Source organism: Aspergillus campestris, assembly GCF_002847485.1.
Source record: "Aspergillus campestris IBT 28561 chromosome Unknown P168scaffold_4, whole genome shotgun sequence".
Taxonomy (NCBI): domain Eukaryota; kingdom Fungi; phylum Ascomycota; class Eurotiomycetes; order Eurotiales; family Aspergillaceae; genus Aspergillus; species Aspergillus campestris.
Window position 1 is genome coordinate 1434262 of NW_020194339.1, and position 20561 is coordinate 1454822.

Here is a 20561-nt window from a genome sequence, read left to right on the forward strand (position 1 = left end):
AAATAATCCAAAGTAGAAGAAAATCAACCCTATCAACCAAATCAGCCCATGTTAGCTAACTGAAGACACACGGGGAGCAATAATCAAGACCAGCGCTGTTTCTGACCCGGTCAAAGACAGAAATGCTGTCCCCGAAACCATCCGTCCCCTCGACATCTCTCCTCCGCTATCTCCGCTCCCAGACCGAGTCTCCCTCGTTCTTCACGCCGAGTGTCTCCTGTGCACGGCCACCCCGGAGAGCGCAGCCGCCGCCGTCATCACGTCCGGTATCAGCCGCTCACGACGCATGGACTCCCTCATCGACATGGAGGGATAGCGGTGCAGCCCCGTGTCGGCCATCGCTAGAAGCCAGCTTTTTCCCCATCCCGAGATTCTCGCCCCGAAGTCGCGGCGGCGCATCCGCATCCCGATGCCGAGCGGCGTTTGGCCAGAACCCGTCGTACGCTGCGCAGTCGTTGCTAGCCCCCTCGCGGGCGTCGTCTACCAAAAGTCGTCCGTTTCTGCGCAGGCTGCTCGACTTCAGACGGAATAAGGAGGCGGCGAATGCGAAACTTGAGCATGGCGCGGGCGCCGGCCCGTTGTTGAATGATGAGCGGGAGGGACATTTGAATTTCAGGCGGTCATTGGCTGCGAAGGCGTCGAATGAGTTGCGGTTGAGGTGTACGGAGTTTGATTCTAATGGGGATGTTACACTGGTTAATGGGGAGTTTAAGAAGACGGAGTTGATTGCTAAGGTTTGTCTCTCTCTATTGCTGGACTGTTTGATGCGAGGTGAACGCTATGCTAACTCACGAACCATATATAGTACGGCCTTCTTCCCCGAGATCTACGCAAAATCGACTCATCCACCCTCCCGCACATCTTGGTGCGCCCGAGCGCCATCCTCATCAACCTCTTGCATCTGCGCGTCCTGATCAAGTCCGACCGCGTCCTGGTGTTCGACGCCTACGGTTCCACCGACTCCTACATGCAGTCGCTATTCGTGTACGACCTTGAGGGAAAGCTGCGGCAGAAGCAGTCGCAGGGCGACGGTGTCCTCCCGTACGAGTTCCGCGCGCTGGAAGCCATCATGATTAGCGTGACCACGGGTCTGGAGGAGGAATTCAACGGCGTCAAGGAACCCGTCGTGCGGGTACTTCGCGCTCTCGAGGAAGACATTGATCGGGAGCAGCTGCGCCATCTCCTTATCTACTCTAAGCGTCTGGGTACCTTTGAGCAGAAGGCACGGCTGGTTCGTGACGCCATTGAGGATCTCCTTGAGGCGGATGATGATCTGGCTGCGATGTATCTGAGTGAGAGCGCCCATGGCATTCAACGCCCGGAGCATGATCACCAGGAGGTGGAGATGCTTCTCGAGTCGTATCACAAGGTGTGCGATGAAATCGTGCAGTCCAGCGGTAACCTGGTCACAGGTATCCGCAACACTGAGGAAGTGTAAGTTCCTACATACACCCAAAACAATAAACGAGAAGGAAGAGTAAAACTAACAAATCATTGAACAGCGTCAAAGCCATCCTCGACGCCAACCGCAACTCCCTCATGCTCCTCGACCTCAAATTCAGCATCGGCACCCTCGGCCTCGCAACAGGAACCCTCTTCTCCGCCCTCTACGGCATGAACTTGAAGAACTTCATCGAAGAGTCCGACCTCGGCTTCGGCGCCGTCTCCGTCACCTGCTTCGCCATCACGGGTGTCGTCTGCCTCTACGGCCTCGCCAAACTACGCAAGCTCCAGCGCGTCCGCATGTGGGGCGAGTCCGGCGCCGGCGCCAGCCCCCTGGTCCACCTGCCCACCCGCACAGGCACCTACGCCGGCCGTCGCTCTAACTGGCGCGCTGACTCCATCGAGCCTGTCTGGGGAAGCCTTCCCGGTGAAGGTCGCAGCGAGCGTCTGAAACGTCTGCGGGATGGCGCTGCTGCTGCTCAGCGCGCGGCGGCCACGTCGGCCGCGAGGAACGCAGCGGCTTCTAAGCGCAACGCTTCGTCCTCGGATGTAAAACCCGCTGCTGCTGCTTCTCCTTCCCAGGAGTCGACTTAATTGAGCTTATGCTATTCCTGTCCAATACCATACTACATGCACGTGATGCTGGATTGACTGTGCATTTGGATTTGGTTCGACCGGTGATGATTCTCCCCTCCCCTCCACTCCACTCTTTTGGCTTTAGGTGGCTGGGTGATGTATAGACGTTTGTTTGGTGTAGGGAGGTAGATGGATCCACTCTCTTCTCATTCCTTTCTGGTTCTCCTGTTTTTTTGCCATTGGCGCGGGGTTTCCTCGGTTCTGTTTTGGGTTAGATAGAGTAGAGGTAGATATACTGGTCAATGTAAATATGTATATTATATTATATCTGTCTTATATCTTATATTCATGTATTGATTCAATGAGTGGGAATTGAAATAGGTGATTTAAATTGTTGTATAGCCGGGAAAGGGTCCCGAACCCCCGTGTAAATAAACACACGATTACCTCGACTATTCCTACGAATACACCCAAGAAACAGAACGCATTAAGAATGCTATAAATATGTATAATTCAATTCAATTCTACCCAGGCTGTAAATCTACCACTTCGCCTCCTTCCGCTCCTGGAAAGCCTTCAGGATAGCAACACGCTCCTCCAGAGCGTTGACCTCCTTGCGGAGGGCGGCCTCAACCTGGGCCTGGTCGCTGCCCAGCTTGGCGTAAAAATCCTTCCGGTAGGGGGTGGCGGACATGGCGGCGGAGAAGATGGGCTTGATGACGAAGGAGTGGTGCGGCTTGAGGGTGTTGCCGTAGGCCTGGCGGAAGGAGTCGGAGAGTTCCGAGGAGGACTGGTCGAGGTTGTGGCGGAGGGATTGGGCGGTGAAGTCGAGGCCGCTAAATGATATTGGTTAGTATATTTATATTCAGATGTAGGGGGTTATATAGGAGGGGGAAGAACGGGGGGTGTTTGGTGGGAGAGATCGTGTGTTGTGTATTTGGGAGACGTACCGGACCAGCCAGACCAGACCTTCGGTAGCGACGTGCTTCTTGGTCTTGAGCTCGTTCAGGACGAGGGATTGGAGAGTGGCCGACTCGGCGGGGGCAGCCTGCTGCCTCTCTCTCACTTTCTGTGGTGGGAGATTGGTTAGATCTTGAGGTCATGGAAGGAGGGGTCGCGGGGTAGACGGACCTTGATGTTGCCGAGAAGATCATTCTTGACGGGGTTGAAGGCGACGGAGCCAAGGACGTCTGTATGGGAGGGTGTATTAGCATTAGAAGGAGATTACTCCTATGTGGATAGGTCGTACCGAACAGAGTGGTCAACGACTCGGCGGCCTCGAGGAACTCGGTGGTGGAGATGCCGTTGTCGTTGGCGGCGTCAATGGGGACGCTGTCGAAGGAGCGCTTGATGGTGTCGAACCAGGTAGACATTTTGATGGTGGTATAAGAGAGAATGGAAGAGGTGAAGAAGGGGAAGAGTAAGAGATCCGGAGAGGTTTATATATAGATGTGGAGGGAAGAAAAGGGGAGAAAGAGAGAGGAAGAGAGAGAGGGGCAGATGAAACAAGAGTACATCGCTATACCTGTTCTTATTGCGGGCGGACGAGGTACTCCTGTTCACCGCCGGGCCACGCAACTTCCCCACCACTCGACCTTAACTGGATTGAGACAGCTCTGGACCCATCTCATTTGGTCGTTTTAGTTTGACATTCTCTAGTCGGAGATAGCAATGATATAGATTTGGGAATTGGTACAGAGTACGGAGGCGTTATAGCGGAAGTATACTCCTACGGTATCCATCAAGGTATTTACATTGCTTGGAGGATAAAGGAATGGACCAGACTACCGCTGTGACATCTGGACACGTCTGGCTCAATGCTTTGGAACCTGTCATATACGGCAGACCCTTGAATATTGATTCAATAGTCCCTGATATATTGGATATTGCAGGAGACTCCATAATACTCTGTATAAAACAACATGCCAAGCCTTCCCCTGAGGCAGCAATACAAGCCATACAAACAGAGCAAACACCGGTTGATCGACGTCATCGGTTACATCCGACGCGCAAATCATCTCGATCCCTCTACTCTATCCCTTCATTCCTCGCTCTCTTTCTCTATAGTCTATTCTCCCTTCTACTTACATACGGATTGATGGTATCGTGGATGCATTCTATCCTCGTTCCTGATCTCCCCCCCACAGTGCCATGAGCACTCCTCCCCCGGTTCAACATGTCCCTAATACCATGGAGGACGAGACGCAAGACTGGTTCCATGATCATCATTATCATGGCCTAGCCTCGGATTCCTACAGTGCAGAGAAACTTGTATGACCTTCCAATCAAAAGAGAACCCAAAACTAACCAGGGCAACAGCGGTACGCCTCCGCCAAACATGTACACGTAACCAGCAGGCGATACTTCATCGGTCCCATCCCCAAAGGCTGGCTTCAACACCACCGCAAATCATGGTTCAAGACCCGGGGCAAGTTCAAGAAGCACAAGGCTCCCACCTTTTCCGCCGACACGGGTCTCATGACCCGCCCGGACGGCTCCGATCAACCGCGACCCGGCTATTCAACTGGCACAGGGGACTTTCCCTCCCCAGAGACCTCATCCGAGGACGATGAGACGGAACGGGAAGACGATCATGGAGCAGAGACATCCGGACCGTCTGGAGACCTCCGCATGATAGCGTCCGTGGAGGAGACCGATGGAGGCCCGACGAGAGTCGCGGAACCAGAGAGCACACTTCCCCAGGACCACGGAGACCAGGGACAACCGGAGAGCACCAGGCGTGACTCGGAATCCTTCTACACCGCACGGGAACCACCCCCGAGCCAAGGTAAAACCCGGGTGTCCACCCTCCAACGCTCCAGTGGAACGGACCTGGGACCATCCCCCTCGGAAGAAACCAGTCAGTATGAGGCCAGTCAGTCAACCCCCATAATCAATACCAGCGAAACGTCGATCACCCCTTTGCTAAGCCGACCACCGCCGCTCAAGGGCAAAGGTAAAGCGACAGATTCACATCCCACCCCACCCATACCCAGCGAACCTGGAGAGACCCCGGACGGAACCGACCCGAATGCGCCAGGCGCATCCAGCCGGCGCGGGACCGTGTACAATACCGCCATCTGGCTGGCACAGAAGGCCTCGAGAACCGGAATAGACGACAATTTGTGGAATAAGAAGGAAAGAGCCCGTTCGCGGATATCCAGAACGCACGATGCTGTCGCGGACAATCTGCCGCATCGGCGACGTAACAAGGGCGGCGAAATCATCAAGGCGGAGCATATGCTGGCCCGGGTCGAGGAGAGTCCGCGCGAACTACCGGACGACTACATGGAGAATCACAGCCAGCGCATGGAGACCAGGGTCGTGGACCGGTGGCGCGAATTCCTGGTCGTCTGCCGGAGATCCTCGGATCCCTCGGCGCGGTTCTGTCTCCAGATGTACAAAACCCGCGTCATCCCCGATATCCAGAAGAAGGGCGCGCGCATCTCACCCTACTACGAGGTCCTGCTCGACCGCAAGACGGTCAGCGTCAATCTGTATTCGTCGCTGGACAAGACCATCGTGATCTGGAGACCGTCCAAGTATGGAACCAAGATCTTCATCATACGACCCAAGTCGTCGGCGCATGCGGCCGAATGGTCCACCTTTCTCCGCCAGGCGTTGGGTTGGCGTCGGCCTTCCTCGCTGGCGATCAATGTGCCGGACCTTGGCGTGGCCTTGGTCTTTCAGAATCCATTCGAGCAAATCGACGTAGGTGCTAACGCCAATCGCTCAGATGACGAGGACCGCGTCCTGACCCGGTCCGCGGCGCGCGAACGATTCGCGGCCGCGTCGATTATCCACGGATGCATGGAAATGCTCTCCAAGGAATCGGAATGGGCCGACGTCCTAAAACAGTGGTCCAAGACCGAGAAGATGGGACTAGCCTGGAAGCGCTACGACCGGTTAGAATGGGTCTTTGGAATCAACGAGCAAAAGATGTACGGTACCATGGCGATGCAGACATCCCACGAACTGGAGCTCCGGCCCCGCCAACACTATCGCACCCATATCGTAGCCAACAACGAAAGGCAGGATGAGCCCGAGCCGGTAGAAGGGTTCTTGATCCGCCTGACCTCCCAGCGAGGCGTGCACCAACGCCGGAACAAGATGTTTTACAAACGCCTGTACTTTTTCTGTCAGGACCACTACCTTTTCTTCTGCCGGCCGACGAGGGCACTCCCGCCGTCGCCTCCCCGGATTTGCGAACACGAGTCCAACATCCCGTCGACGCAGGACATCATGAGTGCTTCTCCCTTGTGTTACCACGTTGACCCGTTCCCGCTTCACGAGGGGGGCATCGAATGGTTGTCCAGCGGCAACGAAGAACACATCAAGAGACACGACACAGAGGCAGTCGTCCAGCTGCGCAGGAACCTCCACAACATCTCCCGCTCCGACGGCTTCATCGACCTACGCCAGGTGGAAGAAGTGCGTCCCGTTCAACGCGACAGCTGCCCCGCGGACCCGAACGTCGGCGCAGGCCCCGACGTCGCGTTCCACCCGGACGCGCAGGACTCGCAGCGCGACGACGGTGACACCCGGGAGTTCGACGACGACCGCACGTTCGAACTGCGTCTGGACAACGGGCTCGTCGTCCGATTACAGGCGTACAACGATGTCACCAAGGACGAATGGATCACGCGTCTTGATGCCTTGGTGCGGTACTGGAAGCTGCGGTCCGCGGCGGACTCGACAGAGCTCAAGTCCATCCGCCAGCGGAATCTAGAGCTTCTGGGCATCGACGAGGAGCTGGAGTCGATGGTGGGGCAGTACGCGTGTAAATGGGAAGTCAAGAAGGCGCTGGCCTCGCCGCTGCTGCACAACATGTGCTCGCTAGCAGGATGTCGAGCCATCAAGGTATGTCCCTCCCCTCCCTCCCCATGAACCCCACCTCCATATCGAACCTCATGCTCACCAACGCCAGATGTCCGGCCAACTCTACCGCAAACCCCGCCGCCACTCGACCTTCAAACAATGCGACGTAGTCCTCACTGACGGCAAACTGCTCATCTTCCGCAGCGCGCTGCGCAAGCGCAACGGCGTCAACGTACCCCACACGCACACGCACCTCGAAACCACCCTCGACCTCAACGACTGCTACATCTACTCCGGCATCCTGACAGAAGACGACCTCCTCTACGCGAACCAAACCTTCGACAGCAACCACCCGGGCCAGCACCACGCCCTGCCCCGCGTCTACCTCTCCACAGACATGTACACCAGCAGCGACGAGGACACGGCCATCACCTTCGTCGTGTGGCAGCCGCTGCGGAAGAATCTTTTCCGCGCGCACGAGTTGGGTCAGGAGGGTCAGAGGAGGCAGACGCTGAAGCAGGTTTCGAGGCTGGGTGTGCATGGCCGCACGGCTGTGTTTAAGGCGAGGAGTCGGGTGGACAAGGATAGGTGGGTTTTGAGTATTGCGTCTGAGATTGATCGGTTGCAGGAGGAGAAGCCCGAGGATATTCGGGTTGTGACGCCGTCGGCTAGAAGAGGTGTATCTTAGTTTCTTTCTTCGTTCTTCTCTCTTAGTTGGTTCTTGGTTTTTGTGTCTTGGCTGCTGCCGATACCCTCTTTATAGCACGCATATTGTACCATAGTCTGTCATATTCATCATAATAGTATATAATACATTCCAACAATAATATACACCCACCCACCCAGCCTATCTCTATCTCTACCCACAACCAGTTACAGAGTAAGAACGATAGATCAATGCAACCGCGGCGCCTCCAACTGCACCGCCTCCTTCAACACCCTCTCCCTCGTCCCCAATCTATACGCCCCCTTCCCCTCCCCCAGGCTTTCTCCCTCCCCCTCCCAATCCTCCCACCTCAACCACCTCGACCTAGGCCACACAACAGCAGCCACCCGCCCCGTAATCAAACTAATACTAACCGGCCCGTAAGAATTACTATCCAGCGTATGCCGCGGATCCGCGGCGTCACCCTCCAGCCACACATGGTTGAAGGGCACAATCTGCGAGGGTTTGACACACGGCGTACGCGTCGTGATGCGGTCGCCGGGGAGCCCGATTATGCGCTTTACGGCTATGTGGGAGGGGTTTGCTGGGGACCTTTTTTATTTCCGTTGTTAGCATTGATTTTCTCTTTTGTATGTATATTCCTCCGGAGGAGGTATAAGAATCAATGAGGGGGGAATGGAACAAACCGGAAGGTAACAACCATCCCCCTCTCCAACCTCCTGCTGCGCTGCCACGGCCACCCGCCGCCGCCAAACGGCCACATGTTGACGAGAACCATATCGCTGGTCGAGTGCGTCGCGTGGTAGTCTTCGTTGAGGTAGGGTGTCATTGACGGCCCCCGCACCCACATTATTTGGCTAACGTGTTCGGAGAAGAAGAGGCCGATTGGGACGAGCGGGGCGAGGATGCGGAGGGTGCGGAGGGTGCGGCGGAAGGGGAGGGGGAGGGTCGTGTAGGAGGTGCGGAGGGTCGTGTAGTATGTGCGAAATGTTGTGAGGAGGGGGTTGCGCTTGGGGGTGACATTGGGAGATTGGGTTGGCTTGGGGGAGACGCGCATTTTGGGGGTTGGTTGGAAGGTGGATGTGAATGAGGATGAGGGTTTTGGGGGTGGTTGTCGGGATGGTGGTGGTGGTGCCATTGTGGGGGGTTGGTGTGGTTTGGGTGGTTTCGTGGGTGTTATGGAGGGCGCATGGATGAGTTTCTTGTTCTTGCGTGGTCCTTTCTGAAACAAAGAATTGAGGAGAGTAGAAGAGTCAATTGTAGAACGGATAATGATGAAGTGAAGCAGATCTGGTGATATCGGAGATGCAGAGCTTAGCTTGTTTGTCTGGTTTGCACCGTGTATACAGACAGTCTACAGCACGATATACAACCCTCAAGTATTTATCAACAAGTAAATATCAATGGACAATTCTAACCGAAATAAACACCAAATGCAAGACCGAACAGCAAATGCCACCTCACGACTACCCCCAGTATCATACGCCCCATTCATACGCCAACACCACCAACCCAACCCCTACCACCGTCGTCCATAGACCGAACTCTCCGTAGGAGACACCCGACTCTCAGGCCTCCGGTTCTTGCCCTGAGACGCGTATTGCGAATCCTGTGGCGCCGTCCCCTCATCGTTACTCGAATTCAACAGCCGCGTCGTCTGGGTAAGGTCGATATTCCCCCGCTCGCCGGTGAACCGCGACTCGGCGTCCCGGCCGAACAGCGCCATCATGTCGTTCATGGTGAGCTTGCCGGCGGCGGACTTGCCCTCGATGGTGACGTTGGCGAGCTCGCGTTTGCGATCTTGGAGGTCGAGAATGCGCTCTTCCACTGTGTCTTTGACGATCATTTTGTAGATTTTGACGTCGACGGTTTGGTTGAGGCGGTGGACGCGGTCGATGGCTTGTTCTTCGACGAACTGGGAGAATATTAGTGTCTGTGTTAGAAAGTGCGGGGTCATGTAAAACATACAGGATTCCAGAATGGCTCTAGAATGACCACCCGGCTCGCGGCCGTCAGGTTCAGACCCAGCGCGCCGGCTCGCAGACTACAGAGGAGAACGCGCGTCCCGCTGTTGTTTCGCAGCCGGTTCAGGCTCGCCTCGCGGTGATCGTTGCGCATGCTGCCGTCGTATCGAGCGAATCCGATCCCGGCGCGCGTGAGGAACGGCTCAATCTTGTCCAGCATGGACGTGAAAACGGAGAACACGATGAACTTATGGTCGGACGCCTCGCTCTTGAGGACCTTCATCAGATGCCGGATTTTGGTCGATGGGAGGATCTGCTCCTTGCCCGCTCCACTATCAATGTAGATGTCGTCTTCGGTGTCGGACCGATTATCGCGGATCTTGGTTGCCCTGCGCTGCTGCGTGGGTGATTCGGGCCCTGAGTCGTCGTCGTCGCTGTCGGAGTCGTCTGAAACGAGCCATTCCCCACCTCCTTCTGCGTCCTCATCGTCTGATCCCCCGGCCTTGCCGAGATTGGTTGCAGTGCGCTTATCTTCCGGGACAATCCACTCGCCATCATCTTCCTCTTCGTCATCACTATCGAAGACAACCTTCCTGTTCCTCTGAGCCCGAGCCATCTTCGCACTCGAACGATTGGCAGACGGCGAATCCGTCAAATCCACGACCTCCTTCGGGGATTTCTTCTTCTTAGGTTTCTGCGCACTGGTGAAATCAACGTCCAGATCCGTCTCGCATTCTCGACACCGACTACCTCCAGCGGAAGCTTCTTCCTTGCTCAGTTCCGTCTGACAGATATCGCACTTCTTCGTCACAACACTGAGCCCACCGAACAGATCCGCCATACTGTCAAGGTCATCTGGTTTCGCAGCCGCAGGCTGATTGCCCAGGGCTCCGTTCTGCAACAGGACGTCTTTATCCTTCGCCAGATCGCTCTTCACCAGATCCGGATGGTTGCACGCCTGGCGAAGACGCAGCAGGAGCACCAACGCCCCAGCGTAGTCCACCTTGGCGCCGCCCATCAGCTTCTCGAGGCTGTTCTCGGTACGCTGCTCGAGACGCTGGTAGAAGTTCATCTCGCCCGGCATGAACTCCGCCTTCACCTTGATGACCTCTCGCTTGGTGATTTGGAATCCGGAGGATTTCTTCGGCTGTCCGTTGGAGTCGGTCTGGCCTGCCTTGAGGCTGTCGTCGAGCTTCAGGACGTCCTTGGTACGGCGCTTCATAAACGCTTTCAGGTACACCTGGAGACGCTGGATGGCGAGACCTCCGCGACCGTTGGCTAGGGGTTTCGTGATTTGCTCTTTCCAGGCTGCGAGGTCGTTGAATGGTTTGATGCGCAGGAACCGGATCAGACTCTGGAGCTCGTCGAGGTTGTTCTGCATTGGTGTGCCGGACAGACACCACCGGTACTCTGCGTCCAGTGCGTAGGCCGCCTGGGTCGCCTTCGCGTTGCGGTTCTTGATGGTGTGGGCTTCGTCGAGAATGATGCGGTACCAGTAGGTGGAGAACAGGCTCGATTTCTTGTTTCCTTTGTCGGCGGCCCCGTGTTCGGATGTCAGCGTGCCGTAGGTGGTGATCACCACGTCGTAGTCCTCCAGACAGTCTGTCGCCTTGGCTCGAGTGTTTCCATGGTAGACCAGCACGCGCAGCTTATGGCTAGACTCGACCTTGTCCGCGATTTCCGCCTCCCACTGCTTGATCAACGCCAGAGGAGCAAGGACCAAGGTCGATTTGGTGACGCCGGGGGGCAGCTTGCGGTTAGCCGCGTCTTCGTCATCGCTGGCATCCTCGTCGTCGTCCTCTTTAGGGCCGGTATATCGGATGCCGCTCTCAGGCTTGCGGTTGGTGAGCATCAGCGCGATGGCCTGCACGGTCTTTCCGAGACCCATGTCGTCTGCGAGAATTCCGCCCTTGGGAAGCACACCCTTGCCGCGGTTGCGACCTGTCTCCTTATCGCACATCCACTTGACGCCTTCACGCTGGTGCTGGAGCAATTTCACCTTGAGGCCTTCCACCGTGCCATCGTCTTCTTCCTCTTCCTCTTCATCCTCCTCCTCGCTTTGCTCCTCACCAGCCTTATCATCCTGGAGGCCGGAATCACCCTCGACATCGTCCGTCACATCCTCCTTCGAAGCACTCTTCTTCGTCCCCTCCTTCTCCTCCCCGGCAGCATTAGGATCCCCAACAGTAACACCGCGGAACTGAGCAGCCAGATCATCCAGCTCATCCTCCACCTCCTTATCACTAGTCACAGGCAACTTCTCGTCCTTATTCTCATCCTTCTCCTCCTTCTCCTTCAGCTTATTCTTCTTCTGCTTACCGCGGTTCTTCCGCTTCTTCTTGCCCTTAGGTTGTTGCTTTTCATCTTCGTCCTCAAACGCCCCCTCCAACAGCGCCTTGATGTTCTCGTTCGCCTTGGCTGTATCCACATAACTATTCGCATCCATCGACCCAAAGCCCGCATGGCGGGACGGCGCACTCGGCGTGAACCCGCCCTCGCCTGTCAGATCGACGAACTTCTGCAGCGTCTTGTTCGCGTTGCTCGGTTTCATCGCGGAGGGGTTCGAAGCGAAGAAGGTCTTGGGGGCGCGCGGGGTGCCGAAGGTGACATTTTCGGGCCGCCGGATTTCAAACACGTCGTTGTCGACCGGTTTGGAGAAGCGGTTGTTGTTGTATGCTGATGGGCGGACGGGCTTGAAAGGGTCGAACGCCGGGCCGCGTTTCGGGGTCGATACGGGGCCGGGGGTGCCGTAGGGTGGTCGGGCACCGCCTGGAGGGGGATAGTTCTGGGGTCGTGGCTGCTGGTGGGGGTGAGGGCGGTGGTGTTCTGCGCGAGGACGATTGGCTTTGGGGATGTTGAATGGGTTGCCCGTGTTGTTGTTGTTGTTGTTGTTCTGTTGGGGGAGACGGTGTTGGGGAGGGCCGATGGGCGACGGCTTGCCGAACTCGGGGTGGTGACTATTCACTGCACGCTGGGGCTGCTCATTGGGCTTGCGAGGGGTGATGGGAGGCACTGGGACATCGCTTTCCTTGGCCATGTTGGCGGTTGACAGAGGGGAGATATCCCAGTCTTAGGTTGAAGCCGAGTACAGACAGTTTGAGGAGGGGTTGTTGATGGGATGGAAGAGTGAGAGATGCTGTGGTGGGGCAGCAGTATTTAGTAAGCAGATCAGACAAAACACCGGGGTCGATCCTGGTGACTTGTTTATTTTGGGACTGCAGTCACTTCCAGCTGGCGTCTGGAAACTATTCCCCTTTGAAACGAAGAGGAGAAGTGGGTGGTTGTGGGAAGATGAAACGGGGATCGATCCGTTTGTTTGGGCCGAGTTTGCCCCAGCAACGAGAGTGGCGGGCAAATTCTCCGCCACGATCAACATACAATATAGTCCTGACTGTATACAACTGAACACGACTAGGAAGCAGTGTAAACCAAAAGAAATATAACGCATTGTATCGAAATAAAAACACTCCCGCTTTTATAGGATATATCTACGTATGTACATCTAGTCTAACACAAGAGATCCAAACTCAGTTCTTCTGCGCGTTCTTCGCCAGAAGGTTCAACGCACTACCAGCCAACACGAACGCACTCTGGTCCGGACTCAAGGTGTGTCGGACGGGGATGGTGAAGGCCTCACCAGTCCGCTTCTGCACGCGCAGCTGGACCGAGCCCTGTCCGCCCGCCTGGAGCGTATCGTACAGACCCACCGTGTCGACCTGGTCGCAGGCATCGATGCGGTCGTAGTCGGCCGGGTTCTCGAACGTCAGCGGCACCACACCCTGCTTCTTGAGGTTGGTCTCGTGGATGCGCGCGAAGCTCTTCGAGACGATGATGCGACCGCCCAGGTAGCGGGGCTGCAGGGCGGCGTGCTCGCGCGCACTGCCCTCGCCGTAGTTGTCCTCGGCGACCACGAGCCACTCTTGGCCGGCCGCCTTCCACTGCTCGGCCAACTCGGGGATCCCGTGCTGCTTGCCGGCCTCGTCGTAGGCGACGTTGGTCTCGCCGGTCGCGGCGTTGACCGCGCCGATCAGCGTGTTGGCCGAGATGTTGGGGAGATGGCCCTTGTACTTCAGCCAGGGGCCGGCGGCCGAGATCGTGTCGGTCGTGCACTGGCCCTTGACCTTGTAGAGCACCTTCAGACCCGACAGCTCGCCCTCGGGGAAGGGAGCAAATGGCTCCAGCAGCGCCAGGCGGTCAGAGGTCGGCGACACGGCGACCTCGGCAGTCGCGTCGGGGACGGCCGCGGTGGGCATGAAGGACGGGTTGCCGTCGGCAAAGCCGTCGGCCGGGAGGGACGAGCCCGTGGGAGGCTGGAAGCGGAACTCCTTGCCATCCGGCGTCTTCAAGCTGTCCGTCATCGGGTTGAAGGTCGTCTTCCCGGAGTAAGCCAGGGCCGTGACCAGCTCGGGAGAGGCCAGGAAGTTCATGGTCTTGCGGTTGCCGTCGTTGCGACCGGGGAAGTTGCGGTTGTACGACGTGAAGATGGCGTTGTCCTGGCCCTTGGCCACGTCGTCGGTACGCTTCCACTGTCCGATGCAAGGTCCACAGGCGTTGGCCAGCACGGTGCCGCCCGCCGAGCGGAAGGTCGACAGCGTCTGGTCGCGGTCCAGAGTGGCGCGAATCTGCTCACTACCGGGGGTGATGAAGAAGTCAGCCGCGGGCTCCAGGCCGGCTGCGGCCGCCTGCTTGACCAGGTCCTCCGCACGCGTCATGTCTTCGTAGGAGCTGTTCGTGCAGCTGCCGATGAGGCCGGCGCCAAAGGTCTCCGGCCAGTTCTTCTCGCGGACAGTATCAGCAAAGGACGACAGCGGCACCGACAGGTCCGGGGTGAAGGGACCGTTGATGTGCGGCTCCAGTGTCGACAGGTCAATAGTGATGACCTCGTCATACTGGGCCCCATCGTCAGCCCGCAGAAGGTTTCCAGGGCCCGAGGCAGCGATCTTCGCAGCGGCAGCCGCCACATCTCCGCGGTGCGTCGCCTGCAGATAAGGCACCATGCTGGGCGAGAAGGGGAACACGGACGTAGTGGCGCCCACTTCCGCGCCCATGTTACAGATGGTAGCCTGTCCCGTGCAGCTCAGGGACTCGAGACCCGGACCATGGTATTCGATGACGAACCCAGTTCCACCGCGCACGGTCAGCTTGCCCGCCAGATGCAGGATGATGTCCTTGGGAGTGGCCCAGCCGTTCAGCTGACCCTCCAGGCGCACACCCAGGACGCGCGGGGCCTTCAACTCCCACGGAGCATCGACCAACGCATCCACCGCATCGGCACCGCCCACACCAATCGCAATGGCACCAAGACCACCCGCATTCGGCGTGTGGCTGTCCGTACCCAGCATCATCAACCCCGGTGCAGCGTAGTTCTCCAAAACACTCTGGTGGATGATACCCGCGCCAGGCGGCCAGAACTCAATCCCGTAGCGTTTGGCGGCACTTTCTAAGAAATCAAACACCTCACTGTTGCCCTTGATCGACGCAGGCAAATCCGTATCAGCACCACGCTCGCCAACAATCATGTGGTCGCAGTGGATACTCGCGGGAACCGCCGTCGAGGGTAGCCCGCACGACATGAACTGCAGCAGGGCCATCTGCGCCGACGCGTCCTGCATCGCCACGCGGTCGGGCTTGAGCTTCAGATTGCCCTTCCCCCGGATGTCCCGTCCATTGTCGGTCCCCGTCAACAGGGATTCTTCCGGGTTCGCCAGATGGGAGTAGAGGATCTTCTCCGCAAGGGTCAAGGAACGACCCGATCCCAGCACGCGCCGGACTTCCTCCAGGTTTTTGAGGATCTTCGGATAGGGGGGCATGCGATTCGACGTCGACGAGGCCTCCGTGGCCATGCCACGGCGACTAAACAGATGTTGCGGGGAGAGGCATTTCGGAGCCAACTAATAAAAAAAGTGGAGGTTAGCAGGGACGAGTGGAAAGGCCGGGGAAACAGCCCAATGTCAGGGCTTTCAGTCCATAATCTGGGGATAACTCACTCTGCGCGAAGCGGTCGCCCGCTGCCAAACAAGCTGCCTCACCATGATTCTCGACTTGAAGCAGGAAATGACTCAAACGAGAGATGAGGTCTCCAGAGGAACAGAAAGATCGGAGGCGGTTTGTTATTTTCGGGGGAGCCACAGTCGTGCTAAACCTGGAATGGAATAGCATTTGATATCCACGGATGCTCATTTGTCGCCACTTTCTCCAGGCGCCGATCCTGCTCCGATCACGGGGTAAGGCAGTAAGGCAGTAAGGCAGCACGGCAATAAGGCAACCAGGCAATAAGGCACCGTCCAATTCGGTCATAAAGTACATAAGTCGATTCGCTATTCCGCTAATTGCTCCGAGCTATTACACATATGATGGTACAAAAGAAATAAGTAAGAAATCCCAGTGAAATAACCCCTCCGTAGCACCCAACAGCCTGACGACTGGAAACTTCGAGCTGCAAACCGACCACCAACGCGTGTTGTACGAGGATGAGTCCATTGCTGGGAAGACGCGGTGATTAAAGTGCAGACGTAAAAGTAAACGAGGCCGTAAGATGGCTCGAACGAAAGAAGAAAAGAAAAGAAAATAAGAAAAAAGAAAAGGAAGAAAAAGCAAGTTACTGCCCCAAATGCATACCGGGATCAACGTGGTCCTGGTGATGCTGGTGCTGATGCTGATGCTGTCCGAACTGATCACCATGCACTTCCTGGCCGAGAGTCTGCATCAGGTTCTGCTCCGCCGTTTGGTCAAAGGTATTATGGGCGCCGGCATCAGGCGGGAGACCGGGCGATGCGGACATGGCGTCATGGCCGTGTCCCATGGGGACTTGCTGCTGGGAGTGGGCCCCTGCGAGAGCCATCATTCCCTTGATCCCTTCGACGTGGGCCTTGTCCTCTTCGCCTTGCTTCTTCTGCCGCTCGCGAGCTTCCCGCTTGGCAGCCTGCGCCGGGGCACGGGTCTTGAGTTCGCCCGTGACGAATTTCAAGTAGTAGGGGACCTCGATGCCGCTCTTGAGGAAGAAGAGCTTGAGGTTGCGCGCCTTATCCTTGAGTTGGACTTGGTTGCGATCCTTCAACGCTTCGCTGATGGTGCCTCCCGGCCCAAACATGGCGAGAATCTGGCTCCAGTGGGGACCCTTTACCCGGTCTAGACCGGCCATGAGCGCATTCTCCTCCTCGGTCGTCCAGGGCCGACGCTGGCTGGGAAGGCCGGATTTACGGCTGCTGGGGGACGACTTGGCGGAGGCAGCCATGCGCGCCCGTTCGTAGAGGACCTGGGTGGGTTGAGACTGCGAGTAGTGGGGAATACCAGGCATGTAACCGTGATTGGCCGCTCCAGAGTTCGGTCTTCCACCCATGTGGAGGGGGGCGTGGTTGTACTGCTGGAAGTTGGTCTGGAGAGGACTCTGCTGGAAGGTCAGCTGCCCGGGCGCTTGTTGATATCCTGACGGCGCAGGGCTCGATTGGTATTGCTGATGCTGCGGCGGTTGAGACGGCGCTGGGCTGGGCTGCGCGGGAGAGTAGCCGTGCGGGATATGAGAAGTCGGCTGGTGCATTGGTTGTTGAGGAGGTTGATGATGTTGGATGGGCGGCGAATGTTGATGAGTCGGCTGCGGCGGGGGTTGTTGGTGCTGCTGCGGTTGGTGGTGCTGTTGCGGTTGTGGTTGTGGCGGTGGTTGTTGCTGGGTCTGCTGAGACTGCTGCTGTGACCGTCTGAGACCGTGGCCCTGCAGAGCGATTTGCGCGGCACGAGCGGCCCGCGCGACCAGATCACCGTGCATGTTCCTGTCAACAGGAACGTCGGGAGTCTGGGAAGCAGCTGGGAACTGGCCTTGGATCGGCGCACTCGGGGACTCCTGCGCCTCACCACTAGAGGCGGATGGCTGTCGTCCTTTGGTGGTTTTCTTTTCAAGCTGATTAGGGTCCGAGGGGTCTTCGAGGTGGGTAGGGGGGATGGAAGGGGAACAAACGTGTTGATTGGTGACGAGATCGAAGTTCTTTGTGATGTACGAGCTGAGATCTCGGAGAAAATCCTCCCAGTGATACTTATCGGGGAGCGCCTTCAGCTGCTCCTCGTTGTTGATATCGCTGAGGAGAATATCACGACGTGAGCCGGCACGGTTCACAAAGTCGGTTTCGCTTGGGGCAAGCTGACGAGTGCCGGGACGTCGATCAAGGAGCCGCTGCTCGAGATCATCGGGGAAGAGTTCGTAGAGCAGCTCGGTCCTCGTCCGCTCCGAGTTGTTCATCGAGGCGATGAATGCTTGGGTCTTCAGCTCCAAGAACAGCGCACCCTGGACCTTGAGCAAACGCCCGCCTTCAGGGACAAACACATCGAGAAAGTTGTCGTTCAACTCGGAAAAGCCGATCTCCTGGGTTCCAAAGATACTGGAGACAAACGAAGCCAGATTTGCCTTTCGGATGATATCAATTTGGGAAGGCTCCGTGAGCTCCAGTTCGGTGGCGGAGAGGAAAGATCTCTTGGTAGAATACACTTTCTTCGTGTGGTCGAAGAGCGAGCGCATCGTGGCATAGGCCTGTCCGTTTTCTGAATCGGGTTCGGACACAAACGAGGTGATATCTTGGTAGCTGGACTTGGCCAGTAAAGAGAGGATTTGTGTTGACTACGTTGGAAGGCGAGGTCAGAAGCTGAGTCGCGATCACAAAAAAACAGGAGAAGGTCATAACTTACCAGGTTGTCTAGAATGGGCAAACTCTGGATCTTGAGATGCGAATTGGCCTTGACAAAGACCATAGGCCTAGGGGCCACCTGACCCGAGGTATCGGTCATATGCTGGCTGACAACACACTGTTCTTCGACACGCTCTGCATGATTCATGATGCTCGATATGACTATCGCCATATCGGGGTCAATATCAGCATTCGACTCTGGGGCAATCGCGCTTTCTGCTGAGCTCTCGATCTGACCATGTTTGTCATCCTGATGCTCCTGAGGCACCTGCTGAGGCTTCTCCTGTGCCTGTTCCTGGGCTTGCTCCTGGGTTTGCTCTTCAGGTTGCTCTTGATGTTGCTGTTGAGCTTGCCCTTGGGGCTGCTCCTGATATTGTTCTTGAAATGGCACCGGAGTCTGCTCTTGAGGCTGTTCCTGGGGCTTTTCCTGGGGCTGCTCTTGAGGCTGCTCTTGAGGCTGCTCTTGAGGCTGCTCTTGAGGCTGTTCCTGAGGATGCTCTGGAAGCTGTTCATGAGAGTGTTCGTGAGACTGCTCTAGAGGCTGGTCCTGAGATTGCTCCCGAGGATGCTCTGGAAGCTGTTCATGAAAATTCCCGTGAGTCTGCTCGTAAGACTGCTCCCGAGGAAGCTCGTAGGACTGCTCCTGAGGCTGCTCGAAAGACTGCTCGAAAGACTGCCCATGAGACTGCTCGTGACCCTCCACCACACCCGACCCCAACGCAGACACCAGTTCTTCCTCGATCTTAGTACCCGGTATCTCATGAAAGTGTACCGGAGAATGAGTCGACTCGGGCTGTTCGGACTCAACGCGCCTCTTCTTAAAGGCTGGAGGAGAGGCAGAACCGTGGTCTACATCGGGCGGAGGGTGGGACAGTTTGAGGTTTCCTGCATAAACGCCAACTCATTAGCTATTTTCATTTATTTGTTTCAAACAAGAGAGTCTATTCAGATGAAAGAAGAAAGAAAAGATCCTCTCATCTCCCTGCTGCTCCGACAGACGCCGAGGCAGCAGTAGAATCATGCACGCGTAGACTCACCATCATGACTTTCCTGCGCCAAAGCAGATCCAGGGAGATCTACATTCCCCTTGCCATCAATCGGCGACATGTGATCCTCTGTATCGACCATGATCCGACTAGAACCGACCGGTCAAGATGGGATGGGATGGATGTCTGGACTACCAAGAGCAGAAATGAGGGCTTAGGGGTAGGGCGCAAGCGTAGGGCTTGGGAGGAGTTGAGACTGACTGGTGGTTGGCGTGACAGATTTTTCGCGGGCCGGGGGCCGCTGCCTTGGTGCCTGAGGCAGTAAACAGCGGTTTCACTTTCAACGTTCGGCCCCGCAGATCCACTGTCTTGGTGATTAAACATTCACCTGTATACAGTAGTCACTGCAGTATATGCAGTTATTTGGTTGCATTTACTTTCTTGTTCCTGTAACTGGTGTGGTGACATTGTGATTCAATGGTATGTTATCACTCATCACTATAGTGGCAGATTCAGCATATTATTTGTTCCCAGCGGAGTGATTATACAATGCATACACCACGTGGACAACAATAACTCCAGCCACTGTACCATTGTACATGGAATTCACAGAACAAAAGCCCATGACAGGACATGAACCATCTACTCAGCACCCCCCCCTTAGAACCCAAATATACAATCCTAAGACCGAATCCCCTTAATTCCCTCCTCCAACTCCTTCATATTCCCCCCCACAACCCGATTCTCCAACGCCTTGCCATCCTTGAACAGCACAAAGGTCGGCATAGCGCGCACCTCCAGCTCCGTCGCAATCGACTTCAGCTTATCCACGTCGACCTGGATGAAGCGCACATCGGAGTAGGTTTCGCTGAGCTTGCCGACAACGGGGGCAACGGCCTTGCAGGGCCCGCACCAGGTGGCGAAGAAGTCGACGACGACGGGCCCCGAGGATGTCAGGGCTTTGAAGATGACGGGGCTGTAGGATTTATTGCATTAGTTTTTGGCTTTGTTTTCTTTCCTTCTGTGTTGCCTTGTACTGGGGGAGGGGTGCGTACTTGTCCACCTCGATGACTTTGCCGTGGGCCATGCTTGCTCCGGAGTTACTGTTTCTGCGGCTGAAATAGAAGCGGATGGCTGGTTTGGTCAGCTACAAGAAGTTATCTCGTGGGGTATTATCCTGGACACGTACCAACGTAAATAGCGACAATGATAAGGACCTTGGAGAGCTCCATGACTGTGGGACTGGGAGTGAGGAAAAAGTGGAGTGCCTGAGGTATTATTTACTTTCGGTCCGGTCCGTAGTTATTGGTTGGGCTCCCTTATCCGTGATTACTAATACAATATTTATGCTTGGATAATTGGACATTCATCTACTTCATCCTTCAGACCATCTCATTCAGTCGTCTTGTCCTCTACAGACGTATTGTTCTCTGGA

General features: G+C 56.3%; 8 protein-coding genes across 8 annotated transcripts; 2 read left to right on the forward strand and 6 right to left on the reverse strand.

Annotated features, from left to right (window-relative positions):
* The first annotated feature begins 50 nt into the window (after window positions 1–50).
* Window positions 51–2316, forward strand: P168DRAFT_326123 (CorA family magnesium transporter). Its single transcript, XM_024841088.1, has 3 exons — window positions 51–734; window positions 806–1434; window positions 1503–2316. The coding sequence occupies exons 1-3, from the start codon at window positions 123–125 to the stop codon at window positions 2035–2037; spliced, it is 1776 nt and encodes a 591-aa protein (XP_024694407.1). The 5' UTR covers window positions 51–122; the 3' UTR covers window positions 2038–2316.
* Window positions 2317–2514: 198 nt separating this feature from the next.
* P168DRAFT_266563 (GLTP domain-containing protein) lies at window positions 2515–3509 on the reverse strand. Its single transcript, XM_024834981.1, has 4 exons — window positions 3269–3509; window positions 3151–3209; window positions 2970–3088; window positions 2515–2855 (listed from the first exon to the last, which is right to left on the reverse strand). The coding sequence occupies exons 1-4, from the start codon at window positions 3390–3392 to the stop codon at window positions 2561–2563; spliced, it is 597 nt and encodes a 198-aa protein (XP_024694408.1). The 5' UTR covers window positions 3393–3509; the 3' UTR covers window positions 2515–2560.
* Window positions 3510–4065: 556 nt separating this feature from the next.
* On the forward strand, window positions 4066–7562 carry P168DRAFT_250719 (PH domain protein). Its single transcript, XM_024834230.1, has 3 exons — window positions 4066–4290; window positions 4339–6879; window positions 6947–7562. The coding sequence occupies exons 1-3, from the start codon at window positions 4171–4173 to the stop codon at window positions 7523–7525; spliced, it is 3240 nt and encodes a 1079-aa protein (XP_024694409.1). The 5' UTR covers window positions 4066–4170; the 3' UTR covers window positions 7526–7562.
* Window positions 7563–7847: 285 nt separating this feature from the next.
* P168DRAFT_303528 (putative mitochondrial inner membrane protease subunit Imp2) lies at window positions 7848–8755 on the reverse strand (the record flags this gene model as incomplete). The annotated part of the gene is made up of 2 exons (XM_024838766.1): window positions 8191–8755; window positions 7848–8095 (listed from the first exon to the last, which is right to left on the reverse strand). Coding segments are annotated over exons 1-2 (699 nt in total), but the record flags the coding sequence as incomplete, so codon positions are not given.
* A 155-nt stretch (window positions 8756–8910) lies between these two features.
* Window positions 8911–12717, reverse strand: P168DRAFT_326127 (putative SNF2 family helicase/ATPase). The gene is made up of 2 exons (XM_024841089.1): window positions 9473–12717; window positions 8911–9419 (listed from the first exon to the last, which is right to left on the reverse strand). Exons 1-2 carry the CDS (start codon window positions 12503–12505, stop codon window positions 9024–9026), a joined length of 3429 nt encoding a protein of 1142 aa, XP_024694411.1. The 5' UTR covers window positions 12506–12717; the 3' UTR covers window positions 8911–9023.
* A 197-nt stretch (window positions 12718–12914) lies between these two features.
* On the reverse strand, window positions 12915–15527 carry P168DRAFT_289235 (aconitate hydratase ACO2). The gene is made up of 2 exons (XM_024836953.1): window positions 15456–15527; window positions 12915–15359 (listed from the first exon to the last, which is right to left on the reverse strand). The coding sequence occupies exons 1-2, from the start codon at window positions 15498–15500 to the stop codon at window positions 12996–12998; spliced, it is 2409 nt and encodes an 802-aa protein (XP_024694412.1). The 5' UTR covers window positions 15501–15527; the 3' UTR covers window positions 12915–12995.
* A 230-nt stretch (window positions 15528–15757) lies between these two features.
* On the reverse strand, window positions 15758–19337 carry P168DRAFT_130994 (putative MYB DNA binding protein (Tbf1)). The gene is made up of 4 exons (XM_024832684.1): window positions 19178–19337; window positions 18142–19025; window positions 17420–18073; window positions 15758–17353 (listed from the first exon to the last, which is right to left on the reverse strand). The coding sequence occupies exons 1-4, from the start codon at window positions 19266–19268 to the stop codon at window positions 16067–16069; spliced, it is 2916 nt and encodes a 971-aa protein (XP_024694413.1). The 5' UTR covers window positions 19269–19337; the 3' UTR covers window positions 15758–16066.
* A 245-nt stretch (window positions 19338–19582) lies between these two features.
* P168DRAFT_266575 (thioredoxin family protein) lies at window positions 19583–20377 on the reverse strand. Its single transcript, XM_024834982.1, has 3 exons — window positions 20316–20377; window positions 20182–20260; window positions 19583–20102 (listed from the first exon to the last, which is right to left on the reverse strand). The coding sequence occupies exons 1-3, from the start codon at window positions 20356–20358 to the stop codon at window positions 19808–19810; spliced, it is 417 nt and encodes a 138-aa protein (XP_024694414.1). The 5' UTR covers window positions 20359–20377; the 3' UTR covers window positions 19583–19807.
* Between the last annotated feature and the right edge of the window lie 184 nt (window positions 20378–20561).

Excerpts from the sequence above, each read along its gene's own strand:
- P168DRAFT_326123 (XM_024841088.1), top strand. The coding sequence starts at position 123 with ATGCTGTCCCCGAAACCATCCGTCCCCTCGACATCTCTCCTCCGCTAT. Across the intron at positions 735-805 it reads AGACGGAGTTGATTGCTAAG|TACGGCCTTCTTCCCCGAGA; the intron begins GTTTGTCTCTCT and ends AACCATATATAG. Across the intron at positions 1,435-1,502 it reads ATCCGCAACACTGAGGAAGT|CGTCAAAGCCATCCTCGACG; the intron begins GTAAGTTCCTAC and ends ATCATTGAACAG.
- P168DRAFT_266563 (XM_024834981.1), bottom strand. The coding sequence starts at position 3,392 with ATGTCTACCTGGTTCGACACCATCAAGCGCTCCTTCGACAGCGTCCCC. Across the intron at positions 3,210-3,268 it reads GTCGTTGACCACTCTGTTCG|ACGTCCTTGGCTCCGTCGCC; the intron begins GTACGACCTATC and ends CCTCCCATACAG. Across the intron at positions 2,856-2,969 it reads GGTCTGGTCTGGCTGGTCCG|CGGCCTCGACTTCACCGCCC; the intron begins GTACGTCTCCCA and ends AATATCATTTAG.
- P168DRAFT_250719 (XM_024834230.1), top strand. The coding sequence starts at position 4,171 with ATGAGCACTCCTCCCCCGGTTCAACATGTCCCTAATACCATGGAGGAC. Across the intron at positions 4,291-4,338 it reads CCTACAGTGCAGAGAAACTT|CGGTACGCCTCCGCCAAACA; the intron begins GTATGACCTTCC and ends CCAGGGCAACAG. Across the intron at positions 6,880-6,946 it reads CAGGATGTCGAGCCATCAAG|ATGTCCGGCCAACTCTACCG; the intron begins GTATGTCCCTCC and ends CACCAACGCCAG.
- P168DRAFT_326127 (XM_024841089.1), bottom strand. The coding sequence starts at position 12,505 with ATGGCCAAGGAAAGCGATGTCCCAGTGCCTCCCATCACCCCTCGCAAG. Across the intron at positions 9,420-9,472 it reads TAGAGCCATTCTGGAATCCT|TTCGTCGAAGAACAAGCCAT; the intron begins GTATGTTTTACA and ends ATATTCTCCCAG.
- P168DRAFT_289235 (XM_024836953.1), bottom strand. The coding sequence starts at position 15,500 with ATGGTGAGGCAGCTTGTTTGGCAGCGGGCGACCGCTTCGCGCAGA. Across the intron at positions 15,360-15,455 it reads GGGCGACCGCTTCGCGCAGA|TTGGCTCCGAAATGCCTCTC; the intron begins GTGAGTTATCCC and ends TTTTTTTATTAG.
- P168DRAFT_130994 (XM_024832684.1), bottom strand. The coding sequence starts at position 19,268 with ATGGTCGATACAGAGGATCACATGTCGCCGATTGATGGCAAGGGGAAT. Across the intron at positions 18,074-18,141 it reads TGCCCATTCTAGACAACCTG|TCAACACAAATCCTCTCTTT; the intron begins GTAAGTTATGAC and ends CTTCCAACGTAG. Across the intron at positions 17,354-17,419 it reads ATCTCGTCACCAATCAACAC|AAAACCACCAAAGGACGACA; the intron begins GTTTGTTCCCCT and ends CAGCTTGAAAAG.
- P168DRAFT_266575 (XM_024834982.1), bottom strand. The coding sequence starts at position 20,358 with ATGGAGCTCTCCAAGGTCCTTATCATTGTCGCTATTTACGTTG. Across the intron at positions 20,261-20,315 it reads CATTGTCGCTATTTACGTTG|CCATCCGCTTCTATTTCAGC; the intron begins GTACGTGTCCAG and ends TGACCAAACCAG. Across the intron at positions 20,103-20,181 it reads AAAGTCATCGAGGTGGACAA|CCCCGTCATCTTCAAAGCCC; the intron begins GTACGCACCCCT and ends TAAATCCTACAG.